Consider the following 21,811-nt stretch of genomic DNA (forward strand, 5'->3'; position numbering starts at 1 on the left):
CTCTGCCCACTCCTGTCAGGATGTGCAGCAGGCCCGGATCTAGACTTCTCAGATTAAGGGGGCAATTAGAAATTCGGGGTGGGTACTTTTTCACACAGTGGACTTAGTGTTGATTGTGTTTCCAGGTTTTAAAGAATATAATTATAGTAATATAATAATAAACTTTATTCATATAGCACTTTTTAAAAACAGAGATTACAAAGTGCTTTTACAGCAAAGCAAGACAAGTAAAGATAAGATGAACAACAATCAGCAGGATGCAATGTGACAATGTGACCATGTTTAGGTGGTCGGAAACACGTTAGTGTTAAAATTAAATAAATAAATATAGAGCTATTGCGTCACAAAAGGAAATTCAACCAAGCTTTTTCAGAAATCAGGAAATTCTGACGGGGCGAATTAAACAAACGTGATTGGCAGATTCAAAGGGCACAGGATAAAGTTGACTAATTGAGTGGGCAGAGTAGAAATTCTGCCCACTTCGACATCCAGGCCCGATGTGCTGTACAGTACAGAGAACAGATAATACCGGCTCCCTAAGTCAAGCTCATTATCATAAAACACAACATAAAACTGTCTAAACAAGTTGAATTGTTGTCAAGCAGGTGCTCATTAACTGTGGTGGAGAATGGGAGGAGGAAGAGGAGGAGGAGGAAGAGGAGGAGGAGGAGGAGGAGGAGGAAGCCCTGAGAACACATTGACTCTGGCCTTGCACTTCATGGTGGTCCATCTGCTACGTAGGCCTGACATGTTGACTATCTGTCTCCGCTGCTCCAAAGTCATCTCCATATCCATCTGGTTATTCTGCTTGTCAGCCGATCATTACGTCTGTCATCTGTCTGCTTCTCTCACTGTTGATTACGGACGTGTGATTCTGGTCTGTGTTAAAGTTCCTCATGTTACTGTCTAAAAAGCCGGAGCTGGGGCCTGGAAGTGGTGATGAGGGATGCGTTGCACGCTGCCAAGCAAAGATTCACTGACGACAGTTATGATTTTATAAGCATTTTTTTGTGCTGGGGGAAAATAATCGTATTCATTACTGTAAATCTCTGTAATCACAGCAGAGCGGAGCCCACAGCGGGCCTATCACAGTGGACTGTCCACTGTGGTTTGACAACTTTACATAATGTTGATCCCACTCAATATTAACGCATTTGTTTAGATCAATTCAAAGACTTGTCAGAGAAAGAGAAAGTCATTATAACTTATAAAGAACAGATATCTTAAAAAAAAAAAAAAGAGATTCAGAAGCAAATTGATGGAACATTTCATTTCAGTGAAAGGGTTCAGTTTATGGAAAATCTCAACAAAGAAAGTAAACAATCTAAAACAAATATTATATTTGAAAAACTACTAAAGCCAGTATGTTGAGGAAATACAATGAAATGTGTTGATTAAGTCTTGTTCTGTTTTGTTTTGTTGTGACAGTTAAATCATTTTGTGAGCTTAGGAACTAATAGAGGGATGTGATGGGCTGTGTTGGCCTGCAGCTATTTTAATTTCAAATCTTATTGAATCATTTGAATTGTTAATACATTTCTTGTGAGAGAGGGGAAGATTATATAAGATTATTCTTCTTCCTGCTCCTTTTCACTGAAGTTTGGGGATTTTGTGTTTGCATTTTAATTATTAAATTGTTTGGTCGATGAATGAAATAAACGTATAAATGAAAAAATACATTATAAATAATTGTATGAGACACTAGAGCAATCATAAATGACTCTTGTATCAAAAGGCATAAAATCAAAAGTAAGTTCATAACATGACTCCATACTTTGAGGATCTAGAGGTAATATACAGGGCCTTGTTTTATGTTGACCTTTAAATGTTGGGAAGCACTTTGTGTTTTGTTGCTCTATAATAATAATAATAATAATAACAATAATACTAATACTACTACTACTACTACTACTACTACTAATAATAATAATAATAATAATCACTATTCTTCTTCTTCTTATGACTTCTTTCTGTCAACTGTTCAAAATATAATAGTACCACAAGTCTCCTATATTATTTACCAATGTTTTTATTTCCTGTTTGAACCCCTACATTAGTTGTAGCAAGCTAGCCTTAGCTAATGTTGGATGTCAGATAGTGACGAGAACTAGCCGCTAATGCTAATGCTAGTACAAACAGCGCATTAAAATGTCTTCAGGGAAAAAGGGCCTATAAGGTTTGCTAGTGCTATCATGCTAACACGAGGGGAGCTGCATGGAGATGCTCCTCGGAGCAGGTAGGACAGATAACATGTCTAATGTGTGTGTTGTGATGTATAAACAGCTGAACTTCTTTTTCAGCCATGTTGGTTTTGACTAGATGCAGGTGGCTCATGTAGCCAGGTGTGTGTGTGTGAAGGATTAGCAGCTAATGCTAACTGGAGAGTGCGAAGTTAGCAGCTTTGCTAGATTTTGTATTCAACATGTCTCTTTGTCTGTGTGGTGACTTACTGGTGACTACGAACTAGTTATCCTGCTTGAGTTAAAGCAGATAATCAGCTGTTAGCTTGAGTAGCCACAGCATCTCTTCACAGTCCTGGTAAACTCCTCCATTAGCTAATGATCTTCCAAGAGTGTGTCAGCTAGGAAGTTAGCTAGTTAGCCACATTAGCCTCACAGGCCTGTTATTGATGAGGTGAAATCTTTAATTAATCGAATGAACTTCCAAGAACTCTGCTTTATATTTGTTTTTGCATGAAGTTTAACTTCAATTATAATAAAATAAGATAAGATAAGATATTTCTTTATTAGTCCCACATTAGGGAAACTTGCAATATTCATTCAAGATTTGAGATTTTGTGTTTTCATTAAAAAAAAATTTGTTTGGTCGATAAATGAGATAAACTTGTATACAAAATAAATATTACAGCAGCAAGAGTCAAAAATAGGCATCAGTAAGTAATAATAAGTAACATGCAAGGATAAGTGTAAGGATAATAATACTTAAGTGTAAGAAAGGATACAAAAAATATAAATAAATGAATGGAATAAAAACTAATATATACAGTGTGAAAACAAGAAATCATATGTACAGTGTGCGAATATGTACAGTGAATGGATCATACAATTTCCCTCCAGTTCAGTCCATAATGAGTGTGTGTAGTTCTACTGGGAGCAGAGCTGGTTGTTTGCGTATACATGAAACAATATGAATCAAAACCCCGAGCGAGAGTTTAATTAAATCATGTGATTAGCTTTGTGTGAAGAGACGCTCTCAGAGTGATGTTTATGTAGCTGACACCAATCTGCTGACAGGTGGACAGACATTAACCCCCGCTGGCCTGCTGCTGAGCTCCTGGAGCCCTGCAGGAGGCCCCGGGCTCAGACCCCATGGAACCAAAGGTCACCAGCCGACCTGGCCCCTGGTTTCACTGATGAACCAAGCTCCAGGCCTGAGGAGATGGGTATGTGTTATTTTGACAGCTCATTCTATGATTTACATTTTGGTTCTAAGCGTTAGTTGTGATTTTGATCATCACTTTCCAAACATCACTTTTTTGTTTATTGCTTTGAACACATTTGACTTTTGTTCGGACCAACCCAACACCAAGTATTTCATTACAGTAACTTTAGAAGCCTTTGACAAACAGGTAATGCGTTTATTGACAATAGTAAAACGTTACAGTTTGCTAATTAATACTCTTAAATGTTGCACTAAGGACTTACATCTTTAAAGACAATAGAAAGGTGTCCATTGACTTCATGTGTTGTGTTATACACACAGGTGTTTTATTATTTTATCCATTTATTTCACATCAGTGAGCTAAACAAACCACATCCTCCATTTATCAAATAGTTGAACATTTTAAATTAAAAACCTTAAATTTTAATCTCCACTGATGTATCACTGATGTATAACCCTACCTTAGTTTTAGCTTATAGGTGAATCTTATAAACTGGCAAATCAGTGGATTGAAATGCTAATTTCAATTTCAGCTGATATTGACTCAGTCAGCTCACTGTACTTTTGAATATCAGAAAATTAGTATGGCCATTTAATCTCTTTTCTTTACGAGAACGTTTTTAAAGACTCCTCAGTTAGTTATATGCTTGTTAATGTATTGTAAGTGTAGTTCAAGTCTGTAAAGTTTGAGCGTGTTAACAAACTCCGTCCTCTCAGCTGTTCAAAGCTCGTCAGGTTTTGGGTGAAAACCATCTGCACAGGATCTGATGCAGTTTTCACTGCTGGTGTCAGTGTTGTTCAGGTCAGTAAAGCATCAAGTGTTTACAAACTCGCGTCTACTTTTGGCTGTTTAACGCAGACCGTTTTGTGTTTGCCCTTCATAAAAGCAGTAACACAATTGGACAATAGTCATTCCGTATGCCACGTGTCACTGTGTAATTTTAGTTCGACAGTAAAAAAAATGCAACTGCTGCCCCGTCGTGAACAATGGAATTTAGAGGCTGTTGTTGTCAGTGATTGCTGGTGCCTCATTCCTTTTTTAAGCTGGTTTTATGAGGTCATGTGCTCTCTAGATCCTTGGCCAAATGCTGATGGCAGGTCATAACTTCTCTGATGTCTGGGTTAGCCACAAGGGCACCAGTGGCTCCCCGGTAAACGACTTTTGTCAAAGTCTCTTTTTGTAGTGATGGTGGATGAACATTTCTGAATGTAGATTCCTGTCTTTGTCCTCTTGACTGTGTATATGTGTGTGCTGCGTGTGGTTGGCCAAGTTCTTAAATTGGTAAAAGTGAAGCTTCTTTTTATGTCATGCAGCTTCTGGATTTAAACACCCTAAATTGAAAACTGCATGCCCTTACTTTCTGGGACTATTTAAATGCTGTTAATTTCCATGTTACACTTTCAATACTCATCTCCATTTCTTCAGATGAATTCATTTTTTTTAAATGAATTATAAAGAAACGTTTTTGTTTAATTTTCATATAAAATTGATACAATGAAAGATCCAATTCAACCCAAAACCTAATAAACACTTCTGTACATTGGGGTATGTTACACACACAGCCTGCTGAAATAGCTTCCATCTTCTCATGCAATGACCAAAGCCACGTTTGACCTTGACTGTGCATGTGTGTGTCGCATGTGCACGTTAATGAATTTGTGAGCTTTGGCTTGTCGCATACTGTGGCCTGCTCAGTTCTCATAGAGGTCTCACTGTAATGAGGCTAAAGGTAGAAAATTAGATGGCTTTTAATTAACAGACTAAGTCTGCTAAATGGCTTCACACATGTCAGCTTAAATCCTCTGCAAAATAAACATTCCCCTCTTCATGGGAACGCCCTGCTGCATGAGGCGCTCTCAGCTGCACTGGGAGCATTTTCTGGAAAACTGATCGCTGGGAAAAGGGAGCTGTGCTTAACTCCGCACAGTCTTGTTTCAGCATTTGGCGAATCGTATGGATTTGCTTTGGTTTCTTTGTTTCACAGAATTTTTTTGTCACAAAACATAATGGTGATACTGATATGGAGAACTTGTGTTGCCATTACATTATTCATCCAACAAGATTAGGACAAAAATGTGTTCCCTTTATCCCTGTAAAACTAGAAACACTCTAAATACCTCTCAATTTCCTCTTAATGACCGCATGCATGGTAAGATATACTGCACATACCAGGTTGGACACATGACCTGCAGTCTTATATCCGGACACACTTACAAATACAAAGTTCTGGCCTCAGATCGTTAAATTCTGTCATAGGACCGGGCAATATGACATACAATTAAAGTAAAATAAAGATTTCCATATCAGTCGATATTGAGAACTATCACGAAATGTTACATTATTGTTTCTTTTATGTTTAAAGACTGATTTTTGCTCCTGAGTGAAGGTTGTGGTTTTAAATTCTTCTTTATGGGCAGAGAATGACAAACTCCTGCTAAACAGCAAAACATTTAACAAATCTGAGGTTGATCAATTATGTGTTTTACCTCTTCACTGCACTTACACAATGCATAACCATTATATCACTATATATCAGACTTTGTTATAGGATCAAGCTGCTGTTGTGTGTTGCCCGTGTTGCCATTGCTATTATTATTGTTTTTGTTTTGTTGCCCAGCCCTAGCTTGTCATCATTTTCAAAAATACATTAAAAATAAGAACAGAAATTAAAAGTATTTCAGCAGTCAAATTCATTCATATATTTCATCAGCATATCCAACTTCTCCTGTCAATTAAAATCTCCAAGTCTAGCTAGTAGGGTTTTTCATTCCTATTTTTTGTTAGAAAGGTTGGATATTAAGTAGTATACTCTGGTATTCTGAGTAAATTACATTTCTTCAAAAGATGAATTGCCATATATATATATATATATATATAGAGTGAGAGTAAATAATTACAAAGGTAAAAAACACAATACAACAAAAGTAACATGTACTGTTGATGTATACAAGTTACAAGAAACAAATTTAAACACATTTGAAAACAAATGTTATACATAAAAGTAAAGGTCCACCACTTGTTTGCTCCCCTATCTTCATATCCAGATTATTTTGCCATTGAGAGCTGAGTCTTTGAGACCTGACTTGCTCTGAGTAATGCGAAGCCGCGACTCGGACTTAACTCACTTTTGTAATCGTTTAGTTCTCTGTTATTCCTTCCTCCTGCTGCCACTCCTCATCATCAAAAAATGACTTCCACTAACTCGGCTTTCCAACCACAGCTGGCTACACTGGATACGACAGATCACTTCGCAGCGTGTCCTTAGTTCATATGACTGTGCTAATGTTAGCTAGTGGGACTGCATCAGTGAATCATGGGAAATGTTGTTTGAGAGCGCAGTTTTAGAGCAGTGAGGAGGCTTTATGTGTATTCTGATGGACTACAGCTACCATACACATTAGGAACATTGTTTGTGCACAGACTGATAGAGACTCACTCAGATGAATGACTGTAACGTTCTTTAACATGGTTGTCTTTTTCCATTCTTTGAATTGCTGCAAATTTAACATAGTGTCCAATATTTTTATATTTTATTGTCTACAAACATGAATTTCTAAATTAAGTGAATTAAGTCTCTACCTTTGTTAAGTAGAGAAGTGACACTGTATTTTTATTGAACGTCGGTGTGGGTGTTTTATTGTGTTGCAGACGTGGAGTTTGATGGTTTTAAAAGATTGAAGGATTCACTGGACAAACGGTTTAATTGTAATCTATATCTGTTACTGCCATGCTTCACACTGAGTCATCCAGGCATACACCATTATAGAAACCCCTCCATGCTACAGTGGTATCTGCTTTCTCCCAGGGCCAAAAATAAGCGTTCGGGAGGGGGGATTGTTATGTAGACTTGTCACATGGATATATGCATGCACGCTCGCACACAATGCGTAGTGAGTTTCCTGGTTGTTGTCAGTATGGAACCGTTCAGATACCCTCTGTATTAACACATTTATAATTCAGCTCCTTGTTCAGTGCTGGGAGGCAGCTTGTTGTGAGATCTGAGCAGGAATAATTAAGGTCAAGACTGAATAATGTACAGGAGTAGTAAAGGACTACTTGTTTGCACCCTTTGCACCCTTATTCTCAGGTAAATTCTTTTTCAGTTGAGAGTTGCATGACTGAGCCTTCTCTTAGTGATGATATGTCAAAACTTACTCACACTTTTGAGAATTATCAGTCATGTTTGATCAGACAGAATGCAAATTAAAAAGTATTTGCCTCATTTGATCCAATTTGATCACTCTTTGTTCCTGTCTGAGACTGTGTGCAGTCTGTGTTTATCTGCCCCAAATCAACTGGCATTAGCTATTAGCAGGCTAGAAACATACTCATTAACCGTGTGTGTGTGTGTGTGTGTGTGTGTGTGTGTGTGTGTGTGTGTGTGTGTGTGTGTGTGTGTGTGTGTGTGTGTGTGTGTGTGTGTGTGTGTGTGTGTGTGTGTGTGTGTGTGTGTGTGTGTGTGTGTGTGTGTGTGTTTGACAGCCTAGTCTCTGGCTTGTCCTTATTTGATTCTTGCTGTTCTGAGTTTTATGGTTAAATGCACTTATTGTAGGTTGCTTTGGATAAAAGCTTAATGATATGTAATATAATGTAATGTCAAGGTTAAAACAAATTAGCCAAATCACCTTTTTATGAACAAATGAATGTGTATAATCTATCTATTCTTACTATGATTTATCTATTTAAAATGTTAGGTTGTTGCAAATCTTAAATCAAAGCAAGTAGTTGCACAGTATTATGGTTTATACTGCTTTTAATATGTTTCTGGAAATAGTCATGTTTCCTGTAATATTCTTTCAGCCTTCAGAAGAAAGTAAAACTAAGATTCTCCAGCTGATTCTTAAGATACAGTCTTGATTCCCATTCACAATATTACCCCCTCTACCAAATTACTAAATGACCTAGACTGTGTCTCTTCCTTTTTGAGGTGTTGTGTACCATTAAGGATTAGTGATGTGCTACCACTCAGTGCTGTTCTCCCCCCTTTCACTGAGTTATTATCGAACAGCCCTACCTTTTGGCTCACAGATTTGAAACCCCAGACTATTTCAAAATGTGAAAAATCCAACGCTGTGTTCCAGTGGCTGGAGACTGGACTCCTCCAATGATTCAGCAGCTAAATTAATATAGATACCTACCGAGTGACTGATGGCTTTCCCAGAACCCCAGTGCATCCCGCCATTGGCCAGACTATGCGAGGGTGCGTGTGTCTGTGGGTGTCTGTGGGTGTGTTTGTGTGTGACTTTAGAGGTGATAATCAACAGTGGCCGGTGGGACTCTCTTGTCCCTGTTGTTGTGCCGTGTGGAGTTGTCCCGTACTGGGTCTCCCAGTTGTTCTCTTTCAACTCACCCCCCTCGTGCCGTCCCCTGAGCCCACCTCTCTTTTATTCCCTCTTTAACTTCCCTCAGTCAACCTCCTGTTTCCCTTTGAAGAGACTCTGCTTTGATTTGACACTGGACAGCTAAGGGGAAGTGGAGAAAAGTCTTGGAAGTGTATATGGCGTAGTGGACAGGGACAGAGATCTGGAGCGGAGAGGCTAAAGGGGCTTTGCTGGCTTTGTTGCTGTCGATCCGGAGTAGCTTTGAGGAAGAGCCCCTGCTGAAGTGCTCACCAGCCGCTCTCTTCCTGCCTGCTGGCCTTTCTGTCATCTGTCCATGTAGTGAGGGGAGAGAGAACCAGAGCAGGCTAGAGAAAGTTGCCTCATCAGGATTTGCTGTCTTGGGATCGTGGTAGTTATTTTTGAGGGGGGTGTTTTTTGGAGGTCGGGGTGTGAAGGCTGCAGGTGGTGCTAGGGAGTTTGTTTTGCCATGCAGCAATCTTGGGATCGGACAAGTAGCACTGACACTCTCAAGAAAGGCCATACAAAAATGCTGGGAAAAGGACAAAGTGGCGGATATCCACCTGAGACAACGGGTGAACTCTTGCAGAGGTAAGAGGAAATTATGTCCAACACAGAATCAGAAGTTGTGTACAGTGTTGTGTACAGGGCAGGGCAGGCACATGTGTGCTCACATGGCTGTATGAAAAATGAATTTGTTCCACAGGGATTTGAGTGATGCCATTCATGAATACACACATTTCTAGAGTAGCTGTGCTGGTCGGGAGTATTAATGGACAATGAATTACATCTGCACTGGAATGTCCACCTGCACGAAATGTCCTGCAATCTGTCTGGTCTGAATTTGATGTCTTTATCAACAACAAAGTATTTTGATTCTTCCCGTGAAGCACCGGAGTATTTATGCAGCACTGTGGAGTTGAACATACTGGACTCTATTGTTAAAGTAAAAAAAAAGACATATGAAAGAGTAGTAAATCAAGTGTGTAAAACTTTTTTAATGTTTTACTTTTAATGAAAAGATACAAAAAATAACAAGCACACTCAGCATATAAGGGTTCAAAACTGCTCAAAAACTTTTTTATATTAAATGTAATTAATTTCACTGCCTGTTGCGATGTTATCTCACATTTAGCATCTTTCACTATAGGGGTATAAATGGTATTTTCATACAGTAATGTACATAAATGAATGTGTTATTATTTGTTGTTTGAACTTTGTTATACACATGCACATATACTACATATAATGGTTTCCGTTATGTACAATATAAGACCGCATTAATTCATGTTGGACAAAAATGCATGTGGTAAAGTCATTAGGCCTCTTGCTGTGAAAGTGTGTCAACGCTTTAACATGGTGTGAGGTTTTAAAATACTTATACTCAAAACATTTCATGTCCCATATTTTAGCTATAATCCAAAATCAAAAAGTGCCATAAATGCTAATGCAAAATCAGAGCTCTATATTGTATTTAGCAAATTTTTAAGCACTATTACTTTTTTCTAAAGAGTTTATTTTTGATGAGGACTGATTATTTTTCATTTAAACATTAGCAAAAGGCAATGTGACCATGCATGTAATTTGTAGTATGTCAGATTGAGTGTATTTAAGACAGTGTCGTCCCTTGCTGTCCTGATGCGTGATGAACTGTGTACTTTAAGCAAACTGCACTGAGTAAGGATTTGTCATAGACACAGAGAAGATAATGAATAAGATCACAATGTGATTGTATATTTTCTGTATGTTGTGTTAGTGGCATGTTTAATTTTATTTGCTGAATAACAAAGTAAAAGTCCCTACATGGATTTAAACCTGCTGCTTTACTTAGATCATGAATAACTTATGGACGCACTGCTGTATCAGCAGGATTTTGAAAAAAAGATTGTATTAGCTAATCAGATTTCTTCCGTTAGATATTTTTGTCCATTCACACACAACCGCTAAAGGCAAAATACATAAGTGGGTAAAATGATTCCATTTTAACTGTACTGTTACTGCTACTTATAAGTTACAGTTACACGCTAGTTAATTCATTGGCTTTCCATGGCTAGTATTGTAGATTTACAATATAGTAAATCAAGTCAGTTTTTTAAATATAGTTCAGTATCATTAATAACTAATTTGCCACATGGGTTTTACAATCTCTACAGCAAACAACAGCCTCTAGATTTGATAAATTATGATGTATAAACTAATCGATTACAAACGGATTCATGCACGTGATCACACCATTTATTTAACCTGCAGTGGAGTAGCTTATATATGTTCGTTTCTTTTTACTTAATAATTACATTTTTGTCTCCCAATATTACTAGGCTCAGACTTCCTGTGTATTGAGAACCTTCTCAACACCTGTCAAGGTCTTTTCGTTCACTGTATACTGTTACAGGATAATGTTGGGTCTTAATTTCTTTTGTTCTGCTCTTAAGGGAATGCGTCATAAAACCTGTTCTTTGTTTTCATTTTCTGAAGATGCCATCTGGGGTCGGTTGTATTAATTTCTGTATGTGTGTAATTGCATAAAGGAAGTGATTTGCGAGTACAATGCAGAATACGAGACATAAAGCGTTAAGAATATGTTACATCAGGTTCTATATATCTATACATATCTAGATCTCCCTGTTTTTCAAATCAGTTTTTTAAATACCACTTTACTCAGCTAGAGTGGAATTAATATTAGTATAATGCAGATGATCTGAAATAATCTGGTGTGAATTAGCTAAAAAACAAAACAAAAAAACAAATAGGGTCAAAGGCTAAAATGATGTGTTAAGACTTTTTATATAGTTATTGTGGGTTTGGTGCATTATGCATTCTTGTCCATGTGGCTGTTAAGTACACGGACCACTGTGTAAATCTGTGAAAAAATAAACACTGGTAGCTGTTAAGTTAAAGCTAGAAAATAACATAAGATTATTGATCTTGTGAATGTAGCGCCTTATATTGGACACAGGCGAGCAAGACGAGTCCGAGCCATGTGGTATGATGAGTAATGCGACTAAAGGATCCAGGTGGTCAGAGTTGTGGGTTGACAGTCCTGCTTTTCATTTGGTTCGGTGATGAGTACTTCAAGAGATTTGTGGTCAGAGAGATTAGTTAAGCATGGCTAACATGTTTTGCCTAATCATTTTCACATTAGGGTTCATACTTTCCCTTGTTTTCCTGCTTTACGTCTTAGTGCTCGTCCCCACCTGCTGGCTCTATATCACTATGTCATAGAGGGGAAAGTTGTCTCAGCAGACCACAGTCCCTGCAGCCCCTCATCAGTACACTAACTTGTGGAAATGTCACAGGAATGGTAAATCCCACCCAATTGTAGTTTTGGGACAAAAATTCAACCTAATTTGTGCGTACGTGTTTCTTCTCTTCTTGAACTGTCGGAAAGCTGCAGCTTCGTTTATTGACTTAACCTGAAGGCACCAAATGTTGTTATATTGCCTTCATGACACCCAGTATAATAAAACGTGCCTTCTGCTGTAAATCTGTAAAGTTGTAAAGCTTTCCTTTTGTAAAACTAGGTGTAAAAATGAAATAACACTTGTGTTATGGTCATATCACAAAAACAACGGAAAGAGGCCACATTGATCTCTCTGTCTGCCCCTCTATCTCTGTCTGTCTAAGTATGTGGTTAAGTCTTTATAAATATTGGAACATATCCCCATAGGTAACTCAATTTGACTGGCAAGGTGAGAGTTTCAGTCCTCTCCCATTAGAAAGAGCTAATTTGATGGACTTCACATGGCTCTGGCCACATGCTTGTCTGGACTTAGATGTGACGATTGATTAGTGAGCAGGCTTTACAGCTCTGTGACAGTAGGGGTCTTCTTTGAAACCTGTGGCATTTGTTTGAACAAGGCTGAGCAAAATAAATGCCATGAGTATTTAATTGTGTTATTTCAGAGAGGGATGTTGATGTTTTTTTTTCTTTCACTCAACAGTTGTTCATAGTTTATCCCAAGCGGTTGCATGAAAAGGAAAGGAATCGTATAAACAACACTCGGCGTGGCTGCCATTTTTAAAACACCATTAGGGGGACTTTGTGGTATTAACATGAAATCCTCACTGCCCCAGGGACGAGATGTTATCTCTTCTCCAGCAGCAGCCAGTATCAGCACAGCTACGAGTGGCAGTGGATTGGTTGGGACCAGGCCTCACTCATAGGTGTCTTCCATTTGCTTTCAGCCATTGTGTATTTATTTTGTGTCACCTCCTGTTGTCTTACAACTATCTCCCTCCCCCACCAGCACCTTAAGCATGTGTTCATTGCTGTGTTGACACGTGGCAGCAACTGCGGCTAATCTTGATGTTAAACGGCTGACAGTTGCATGGCACCAGACAGGGACCTCTGAGGCCTCATAGTTGCCATGGCCATTTTGGCGTCCCCCATGACAGAGACATAAGTCAAGTCTGTGGTGTACCCTTAAATCAGATCATTAAATCAGCATAAAGTTCATGTGTAAAGCGTAAACATGTCTAGTTTGTGGAGGTACATAAAACTCACTATCACTGTACTATGACTCAATGTGATTCAGTGTAACAGCTAAAGATTAACTTCACATTTATGTGGAATAATTAGGGCGACTTCTAGTTTTTGTTCCTCTAAAGTTTGAATGCACTTATTGTAAATAAGACAAAAGCTCAAATCAATGTAATATAAAAACAATGTAATGTAAAGCTTAGTTAACTATATTAGCCATTTTGATTCATGATGCCCAAAATTGTTTTGCACAATACGGCATTATATTTATGGTGGATTGAAGTGTTATTTTTTTTAAGCTCTTCAACAAATCCGTTAAATCAAAACATCATGGACACTATGATTAATTCCATTGCCAAAAAAATTCAAACATATTCTCAAAACATAGAGCATACAGTCTTTAAAACATTTTCATAAAAACACCATTACATCCTGGATTCAAGCTGCTAAAGTATTGAAATGTTTCCTACTGCAGCTTCCATTGTTTTTTGGATCATAAAACTGTTTTTAGTCAGTTTTGTATTTGACTTCCATTTGACTGTTTTGCTGGATATTGTTCAACCTTGTGATGACAGATTTTATCAGTAAACATGAACAACTGTGCTGCAGATATTTGTCTGGTTCTCATCCTGGACCACAGAGTCTTATAGTGCATAAAGGTTCGCATGGCGTTGAGTTGGTCGACTTAGCGAGGCTAAATATCTGGAACAATGACAGTGGACAGAGTTAAGGAGGCTTATATGTCTTCATACACTGCACTAACATTAAAAGATAGCAGATACAATAGAAAGATTCCCCTCTGTGTTTTATCTACAGTGAGATTTGCAGATAACTTTGAGAGGCTGTTGCATTGTCCTCAGTACCTTCACTGTCATTGACGCTTAAATATATGAGCTGGCAGAATTTGTAAGCTTGGTGTGAACAACAATCTAAATTTGAAGGGAGGTTAATGCACTGCCGTGCAGGCTGCTAGACTTGTTAATAAATGATACAAACATCCAAGTGTGACATTTTCTCAATAATAGTAAATATCTTAAATTCTCTATGTGTGCGCATAGCGACTGTGAAGTTAGTCAGTTATTTCCTTACAGAATTAAATTATAAAATGAAAAATAAAACAACATCTTATACATATTTTTCTGACAGATGTTTTGGGGAGGACCGATCAATTCACTCATGCAAGGCTCCTGAGACCAGATGTCATTCATAGAATGACTGATGGACAGAAATGGGACAGAATCTCTAGTTGCTGTATTATTGAGAACTGACATAGATTGAATTTACTTAGACGATATTGTGATGATATTGATAATTATAATGTAATGTTATAATTTTTTCAAACCGTTCTCTCCCATGAACAGATAAATACTTTGCCAATGATGGACCATTTCACTTTTTGTGACACACAAAATAAAGATAACTGTCTGCTGTTGAGTCAGAAGTCAGGGATACTCTGCTGTAGCTCAGACTAAGCTCTGCTTTGTGTTGTTTTGTGTTGTTTGTTCATCAAACAGTTGTCGTCAGTGACAGATACATCACATTTATAATGTAACACTTTATATTCTGCATGGATAATATGTAATTTCCTGTGACAATAATGAAAAGGGGATGCAAGGTTTTTCCATGATGTTCTGTAATCGTAGCTTAGTTATCCCATTATTGGGCACGAACCCCCTTTTCTTTCTTTTCGTTTGTAGAAGAAATATATTTTTTTTAAACACTGTATGGAAATCTTGTTTTCCCACCTTCAACCAGAAAAAAAGGCAGATTTGTCAGTGAGAGAGTAGTTTAACTATTTAGTAGGAATGAAACAGGTTGTGTTAAATATGCCCTTCTGAGTTTTTAGCTTTCTTTCGTTGATCAGGTACTGTGAAGTATCAGGTAGTGTAGGTAGGCTCGGGTACGTGGGCACTTTGAATTCTCTATAATTAATCTCCTCATTTGGTTTCATGAGTCACAAGTGAGTCAGATGCTGTTTGAGATCTTGTCTCTACTTTCACTGCTGAGCTATTTTCCTCTGACAAGGACACGTAGGAGGCCTCTGCTTCTCATTGTTGATTAGACATCTATATGTGTTCAAGAGATCGAGAGAAGAGCTTATGTTAAAGACTGCTTGCTTTTGACAGTCCAGTCCAGTGTGACGAAGCTCCTACAGACATTGTTTTCACTCAGTAGAGGATCCATGTGGACAGTAAACTTTGTCACCCGGCCCCCCCGAAAACGACTATATGAAAACTATAATTTAGAATATTGTTAACAACATAAACAAATTAAAAGGAACATTTTTCATGTGGGACACATTAACACTGCGCTAACGAAATAAAAATAAAATCAGGATGTTTTTATGATGTGCTGATTCTGAGCCTTGTACTTGTACTTGTAACAAAGTGCTACATATATCACAACAGTAAAAGCTTAGTTTAGTTGCTCCAACTGAAATCTGGGGATAATTAAAAATAATCAGCTGAATTTATTCAGTGTTGCTGTTAATGTTTCAGCAGTGTATGTCAGCATGGAAGACAGTTGATGAACTGTTCAGATATTACCACTCTGTACAATTTTTTTCATTAAGATACTATTTTGAAATGAACATTTTACAATGTTTAAGAAAGTTACTTGACCCGCCCTGTTTATCGAATCTGCTCTGAATGTTAATGAGCTTTTCTTCGGTCCCTGATCTTCCACAAAGTTCCACGAAAATCAGTTCTGCTGTTTTTTACGTAATCCTGCTAAAAGACAGAAAACATAACCTCCTTGGTATCGAATGTCAGTATCGACTCCTGCTGTTGTTCCTGATTAATAGATACAAATCTCTGCTTTGATATCAGCCTGCTTTAAAGCCAAAGCAATGAATTAGGAGACAGAACTTAATGCATGTTGCCCTGCAGGCTAAACAGTAGGAGAGTGGGGTGTTTAGTTTAGACATAAAGCCACCTCCTGTCGTAAGATCCTCGCAGCCACACTGCTTTGCTCTGTTAGGCCGGCACCGACAGCTGAGGCCAGGGGAGGCTGCAACACGTGTGCTCACCCCAAAGGCATCTTGCTTTCGTCCACATGGTGAGAAGGCCGGAATACAAGAAATCAAATGTGCTCTGTCACAAACAGGTGCAGCACACACGCACACAGGGTCAGTAAAAGATAGTGTGCTAACAAACCAATTAAAGGACCATACCAACTGATAATAAAATGTATTTGTCTTCATTCTAGTTATCTATTTCTTTCCATTATATTTCATATAAAAACATAAACTTTTGACAGACACCATGGCGTTTAGTCACTTTACCACACATTCTTACTTGCCTGTCCACCACCCCGAGATTTTGTTTGTATGGTGGCTCAGAGGAGACATTTGACACATTCATATAATTATTTTTGATACATTTATTTAAACAAATAACCTAAAAAACGAATTTGCCATTTGTATCTGTTAGTGATGCATATACATGTGTACCTGTGTATGAGTGTGTGTCTGTGGATGCTAATGCAGGCAACACATAAACTAATCGGGGCACGAAGTATTGTTGACAGTGAATTTATGTCACTGCATGGTGATAATTTAGTACAATCCCCTTGGAGAATGTATAGAGAGGAATGTGCGCAGGCAGACTGAAACATGGACACACAATGTCAGCAGATATCGTCTCTCCTATGTGAAGGGGTGACTAACTTTGTCCTTTGATTTGAAAATAGTTGTTTGCATAAATCAAACAAGCTGGACTGGTAGTGATTATTGAATTAGGGCTTGAATTCTATCACTGTCAGGGTGTGGATGAGCGAGTGCCCCCCTGTCTCATCAGCAGGGGTCTGGCTATGTATAGGTCCCTAATAGCAGAGATGCCAGGCTCACTCTCTGAGCCGAGAGAGAGAGAGAGAGAGAGAGAGAGAGAGAGAGAGAGAGAGAGAGAGAGAGAGAGAGAGAGAGAGAGAGAGAGAGAGCTCAGGAGGGAACACCATGGCAGAAGGGAGGCGAGGGGTGATAATTACCTTCCTATAATTATTCATAATCATCAGATAAACGATCTGTGAGTGAAATGTGATTCACCCACCCTGACGTCAGTAGGCAGGGTCACAGTGTCTGATTGTGTTTGCTAACCGCTGCGGACCAGGGAGATATTTCTGTGTTTGTCTTTTCACTAAGCCTTTAATTATACTCCCATAGGAGAATAAGTCAGCTGGTCCCGGATTTAGCTGAATTAAATGGCTAATATGATGTCAAGCCTTCTCATAACTTTTATAATGTGATGTAACTTGGTGGCAATTTAGTGCCAAGGCTGTGTCTCCCTCCCACTCCCCACCTCATATGGACAGATGCCTTACAACACACCTAATGGTGCCATTAGGGTATTCAGTCATGACTCCACTGGGACGTACAGACTCTTTACTGACCGTTCACTGTTTGTTTTGAGCATCGTCACTCTTTAAGACTTTCTCCCACTTTTCATTCTGTTATTATTCTTGTTTGATTTATTTTTTTTGCTTTTATGGTTCATGAGTATGGGTGAAATTGAAGTTGACCCTAGTAGTATGGTCCTCCCACAAGCTTAACAAGTTTGTCCACAGAATATGTCAACTTTTTAATATTATGTTTTATTCGTTAAGGTCGTCAGAACATATTTTCTTTGGAGTAGCTCTATCCACAAGTAGATCAACTATCAAATCATTGTAAAAATAAAACAAAATAAATTCATTTGACACAGTTCAACATAATTAATGTGGCATTTTCACAAATGTTGTAAGCACATGTTCTTTTAAGTATAACAGCTTATGCTTTCACCCTAAGGAGTTTACTTTGGAAGAAATGTTAGTTACATCCGCAAATGAGGCAATGTCGTAACCTGTAGATCTAGTGAATTTAAATGTGGTTTCATAAGGGGACTGGGGGACCTTGGATGAAGCATGTGCTCTACTGAGTGCCATTCTAGTTGCTATGGCTGATTTACCGTCAGCACGCATGTTGGCTTGCACGATTTGTGCTACCTTTGGCATATTTCCTCATAGTTTACCTTTTGTGTATCTTGCAAACACAATGTAAAGAATGCAGCACAGTAGAGTTTGGCATCTCTTTCATCGTGGGCTAAATTTTTTTAGTAGGAAATAGCTGGAAGTAGAAATGTCAGTGGACAGTGTAGCTAGCTAACAGATTAGGAACACACACGCACACACACACACACACACACACACACACACACACACACACACACACACACACGCTCTTCCCCATTAAGTTTTATTACTATCACAAAAAAAATATTGTCTGTAATAATATAAGGATGTTGTGTGATTATTCAGTGTAATGTTTTACATGTCTTATGTGTACGAAGTACTTAGGTCTTACGACACATACTTGTTTGTTTTTGGGTATGTAAAGCAATATGTAGGTTCTAAAATGAGCTTTTACATGTATCGCCTTACCTTGTCATACAGATCCAGATTTATGGGTCTAAGGTCAGCAGTTTTTAACGAGGACATAGATGTGTTATTACATCAAAGAAAGACCTTTTCCACCATCAGTCCTACTCAGTCTAATTAACTGTGTCAGTGTTTTCACAGTGTTTATTATGCATTTATTACTGGAGGCTAATCAACACTGTTCACACTTGTATATGTATTTGACTTTGCAATGAGTGACAGCTTAAAGACTCTGTGATTTGTGGTGCTATTAAGATAGACATAGACTTGGCTCATGTTGCACTTTGAACCATTCCTATTGGTTTTCTCATTTCTGAGCTGCCGGGCTGAGGCAGCAGGTATAAACCCTGGCACATTCAGAGCAGATGCTTTCTGAAGAGGCACCAGGTGCACAGTGTATCGATGATCAGATATGACATATCCCCACGTCAAACAGTCACCCAGCCATCCCCGCCATCCCCGCCTCCATTTACCAGCAGGTGTACTGGGAATAAAACTTAGTCCGATTTAGGGGTTAATAAATACATTTACAGCTCAACTAACGGATAATAATGTCTGATATCCACTGTGGAGCATTGTGTCTTTATTGTGTGACCAGTCTCTGTCAACAAGAGAAGGAGGTGAACAGGACCGCTGACGTGTGGAGTTGTTGACAGTCAGGTTGTTGTTTCCTGTGTCAAGATACAAAAGAGAGATTGTTTGTTCATGACTCTGTCTATGTGTTACACACCTTCCAGTCAGAAAATATTAGGACATTGATAAAAGTTTCATTCAAAATTTTACAGCAGAGCATTGCATTTGAAATTAAACGCAACATGTTTCAACGACTTTCAGCCAAGGATGCTTACCCATGTGTAAGGATGTTTGTGGATTCAGTGTAGGTCTCATGACCTTATTTAAGGACAGTCAGTCCAGGACAAAGATCAGAAACATATAAATACAAAGACAATGGAGTAATTTGGGACAAAAAGCCCCAGAGACAAACAACAATGAGGATGTAGGACAGGGCTTGTTGAGCATCATATGTGACGTCATGCAGTCTTTATGGCCACAAGGATTTGTGGCCATAAAGATTGAATATGATTTATTATACATTTTATTTTTGTTTATGTTAACATTAAATTGGAAGACAAAATATAATGTATATTAAAGGGGTCTAAAGTTTTAAACACAGCTAAGTGTCTGCTCAGAGTGTAACCCATGGACTATACGGTATATAAAAATAGGCAATGGGCCTTTAAAAAAAAAAAAATAAATAAAGCCAAAACATCTTGGGGTGGGGGTGCGACCACAGTGTGTATTGAGTCAGTCACACAAATCTCAGCTGTCAATCATGACGTTTCACCATCAAATGAGTAATTAAAACCAATGTAATAGAAAAAAATAACATGTCATTAGCACTCTCGCCTCACAGCAGGAAGGTTTCCGGTTCGGCCGGGGTTTTTCTGTATGGAGTTTGCAGGTTCTCCTTGTGTCAGCGTGGGTTTTCTCAGGGTATTTCCTCCCACACATGCAGATTGGGGTTGGGGCGACTGCAGGTGTGAATGTGAGTGTGAATGGTTATTTGTCTGTATCATGGCCCTGTTTATGTCAGCTGTGATTGGCTCCAGCTCCCAGGATAAGCAGTATATTACATTACATATCATTTAGCTGACACTTTTATACAAAGCGACTTCCAATAAGTGCATTCAACCATGAGGGTATAAACCCAAAACAGCAAGAATCATTTGCATAGATAATGAATTGATGGGATGGATAGTTTGGTTCATGTCCCATCCAATAACACGGGTTTATGACCTATACTGCAGCCAGCCACCAGGGGGCAATCCAAATGACTTGGCTTTTGATGAACTGTCATCTTGTACATATTTATAAACAGTCTATGGTTTAACTTCATAGTGAGGCTATATTTGAATTCCACTGTGCTGGTGTACAAAATCAACAAAACAATACAATTTGTGTTGTCACTTCTTTTTTTCCCAACTACACTGTTTGCCTCATCTGGAGTCACAAGTAAAACCAGCTGCTGTATCTAATTATTTTTGCTTTTACTTACTTGTGATTAGCTTAGTGCTGTTTCATGCACGACTATTTGAGCTTATCTTATCATGTTGTGTCAGGGTGTCTTCAGCTCTCCCTCTGAAAATAGGTGCAGACTTCTATGATAGATTATATTATCTACAATGTCTGTCAGTAGTTGTGGTGAGGAGAGTTTTATGTAAGAAGTAATGTCTCCTGGGTGCTGCATGGAGTGAAAGGTCTGCAATAAAGGAACTCTATTTTAAAGAAACACTGCAGCTACAGTTACACATCAACCTAGCCTCACTTCCCTTCAGCTATTTCACACTTTAGCCACAGATTTTACACCAGCGGGATCCCACAGAACTTTAGAACACATTTACATTCACGGATTAGATTCAAATGGGCTGAGCGGGATGGCAATCGGAAAAGAGACTCTCAAGAGAAAACATTGCCACCAGTGAGAAGCACTCAGTCTGTCACCAAGCCCACTCTGTATTAGCTTTCCTGTAATCAAAACCCACGTCACTTTGCCAAACTCCATGCACCATAATAGTAAATGATGATTTAATGGCAGTCGTTTATGAATACGGTTTCCAAAGTCAGTAAACTGAGGTGATCTCACTGTGCCTCCCTGTAGCAGCAGCATAGCATCTTTGTGTGTGTTGAATGTTTCATCGGATGTTTTTACATCAGAAAATTATTCCGTGTTTTTGTGAGAAAGTGGGATAATTGAAAAGGAAATAAGAGAACGTGTTTATGTTCTGTGAGGTTATGATATAGATTTACATGTAGCCGGTCAGTAATCAGAGATGTCCATATGGCTTTTTCATATTTTAAACTAAAACTGTTGTTTTCTAAATTACCTTGAGCGATATGTGAATGCAATTTGAAAACTTTTAGTCTTTTTGTTCGACTGTGACGGCTCTGTGAGCGGACAGGCTCTGTTGTTGTCGGGGATTATGATGATGATTATTTTGGGTGCAGTGGTGAGTCATGAATAGGTTTGTGGGTCTGGAGTGAGTCACTGCACTTTCTGTCGGCACAAACCTTATGTAACGTTAAAACAGTTAAAACTGTTGGAAACTACATCAGACATCATCAGTGTGTTGATGTAACAACAAGTTTGAGGCTCAAAGTAAATGAGATTTTGTTTCTCAC

General features: G+C 38.5%; 1 protein-coding gene across 1 annotated transcript in view; it reads left to right on the forward strand.

Moving 5' to 3' along the window:
• The first annotated feature begins 8,675 nt into the window (after nt 1-8,675).
• Nucleotides 8,676-21,811, forward strand: part of rbm20 (RNA binding motif protein 20) — a 49,720-nt gene continuing 36,584 nt past the window's right edge. Inside the window, exon 1 of the mRNA XM_035177217.2 lies at nt 8,676-9,333. Coding sequence (XP_035033108.1) covers nt 9,212-9,333 — 122 coding nt within the window. The 5' untranslated portion in view covers nt 8,676-9,211. The remainder of the gene's footprint in view (nt 9,334-21,811) is intronic.

Source organism: Hippoglossus stenolepis, chromosome 2 (assembly GCF_022539355.2).
Source record: "Hippoglossus stenolepis isolate QCI-W04-F060 chromosome 2, HSTE1.2, whole genome shotgun sequence".
Classification (NCBI taxonomy): domain Eukaryota; kingdom Metazoa; phylum Chordata; class Actinopteri; order Pleuronectiformes; family Pleuronectidae; genus Hippoglossus; species Hippoglossus stenolepis.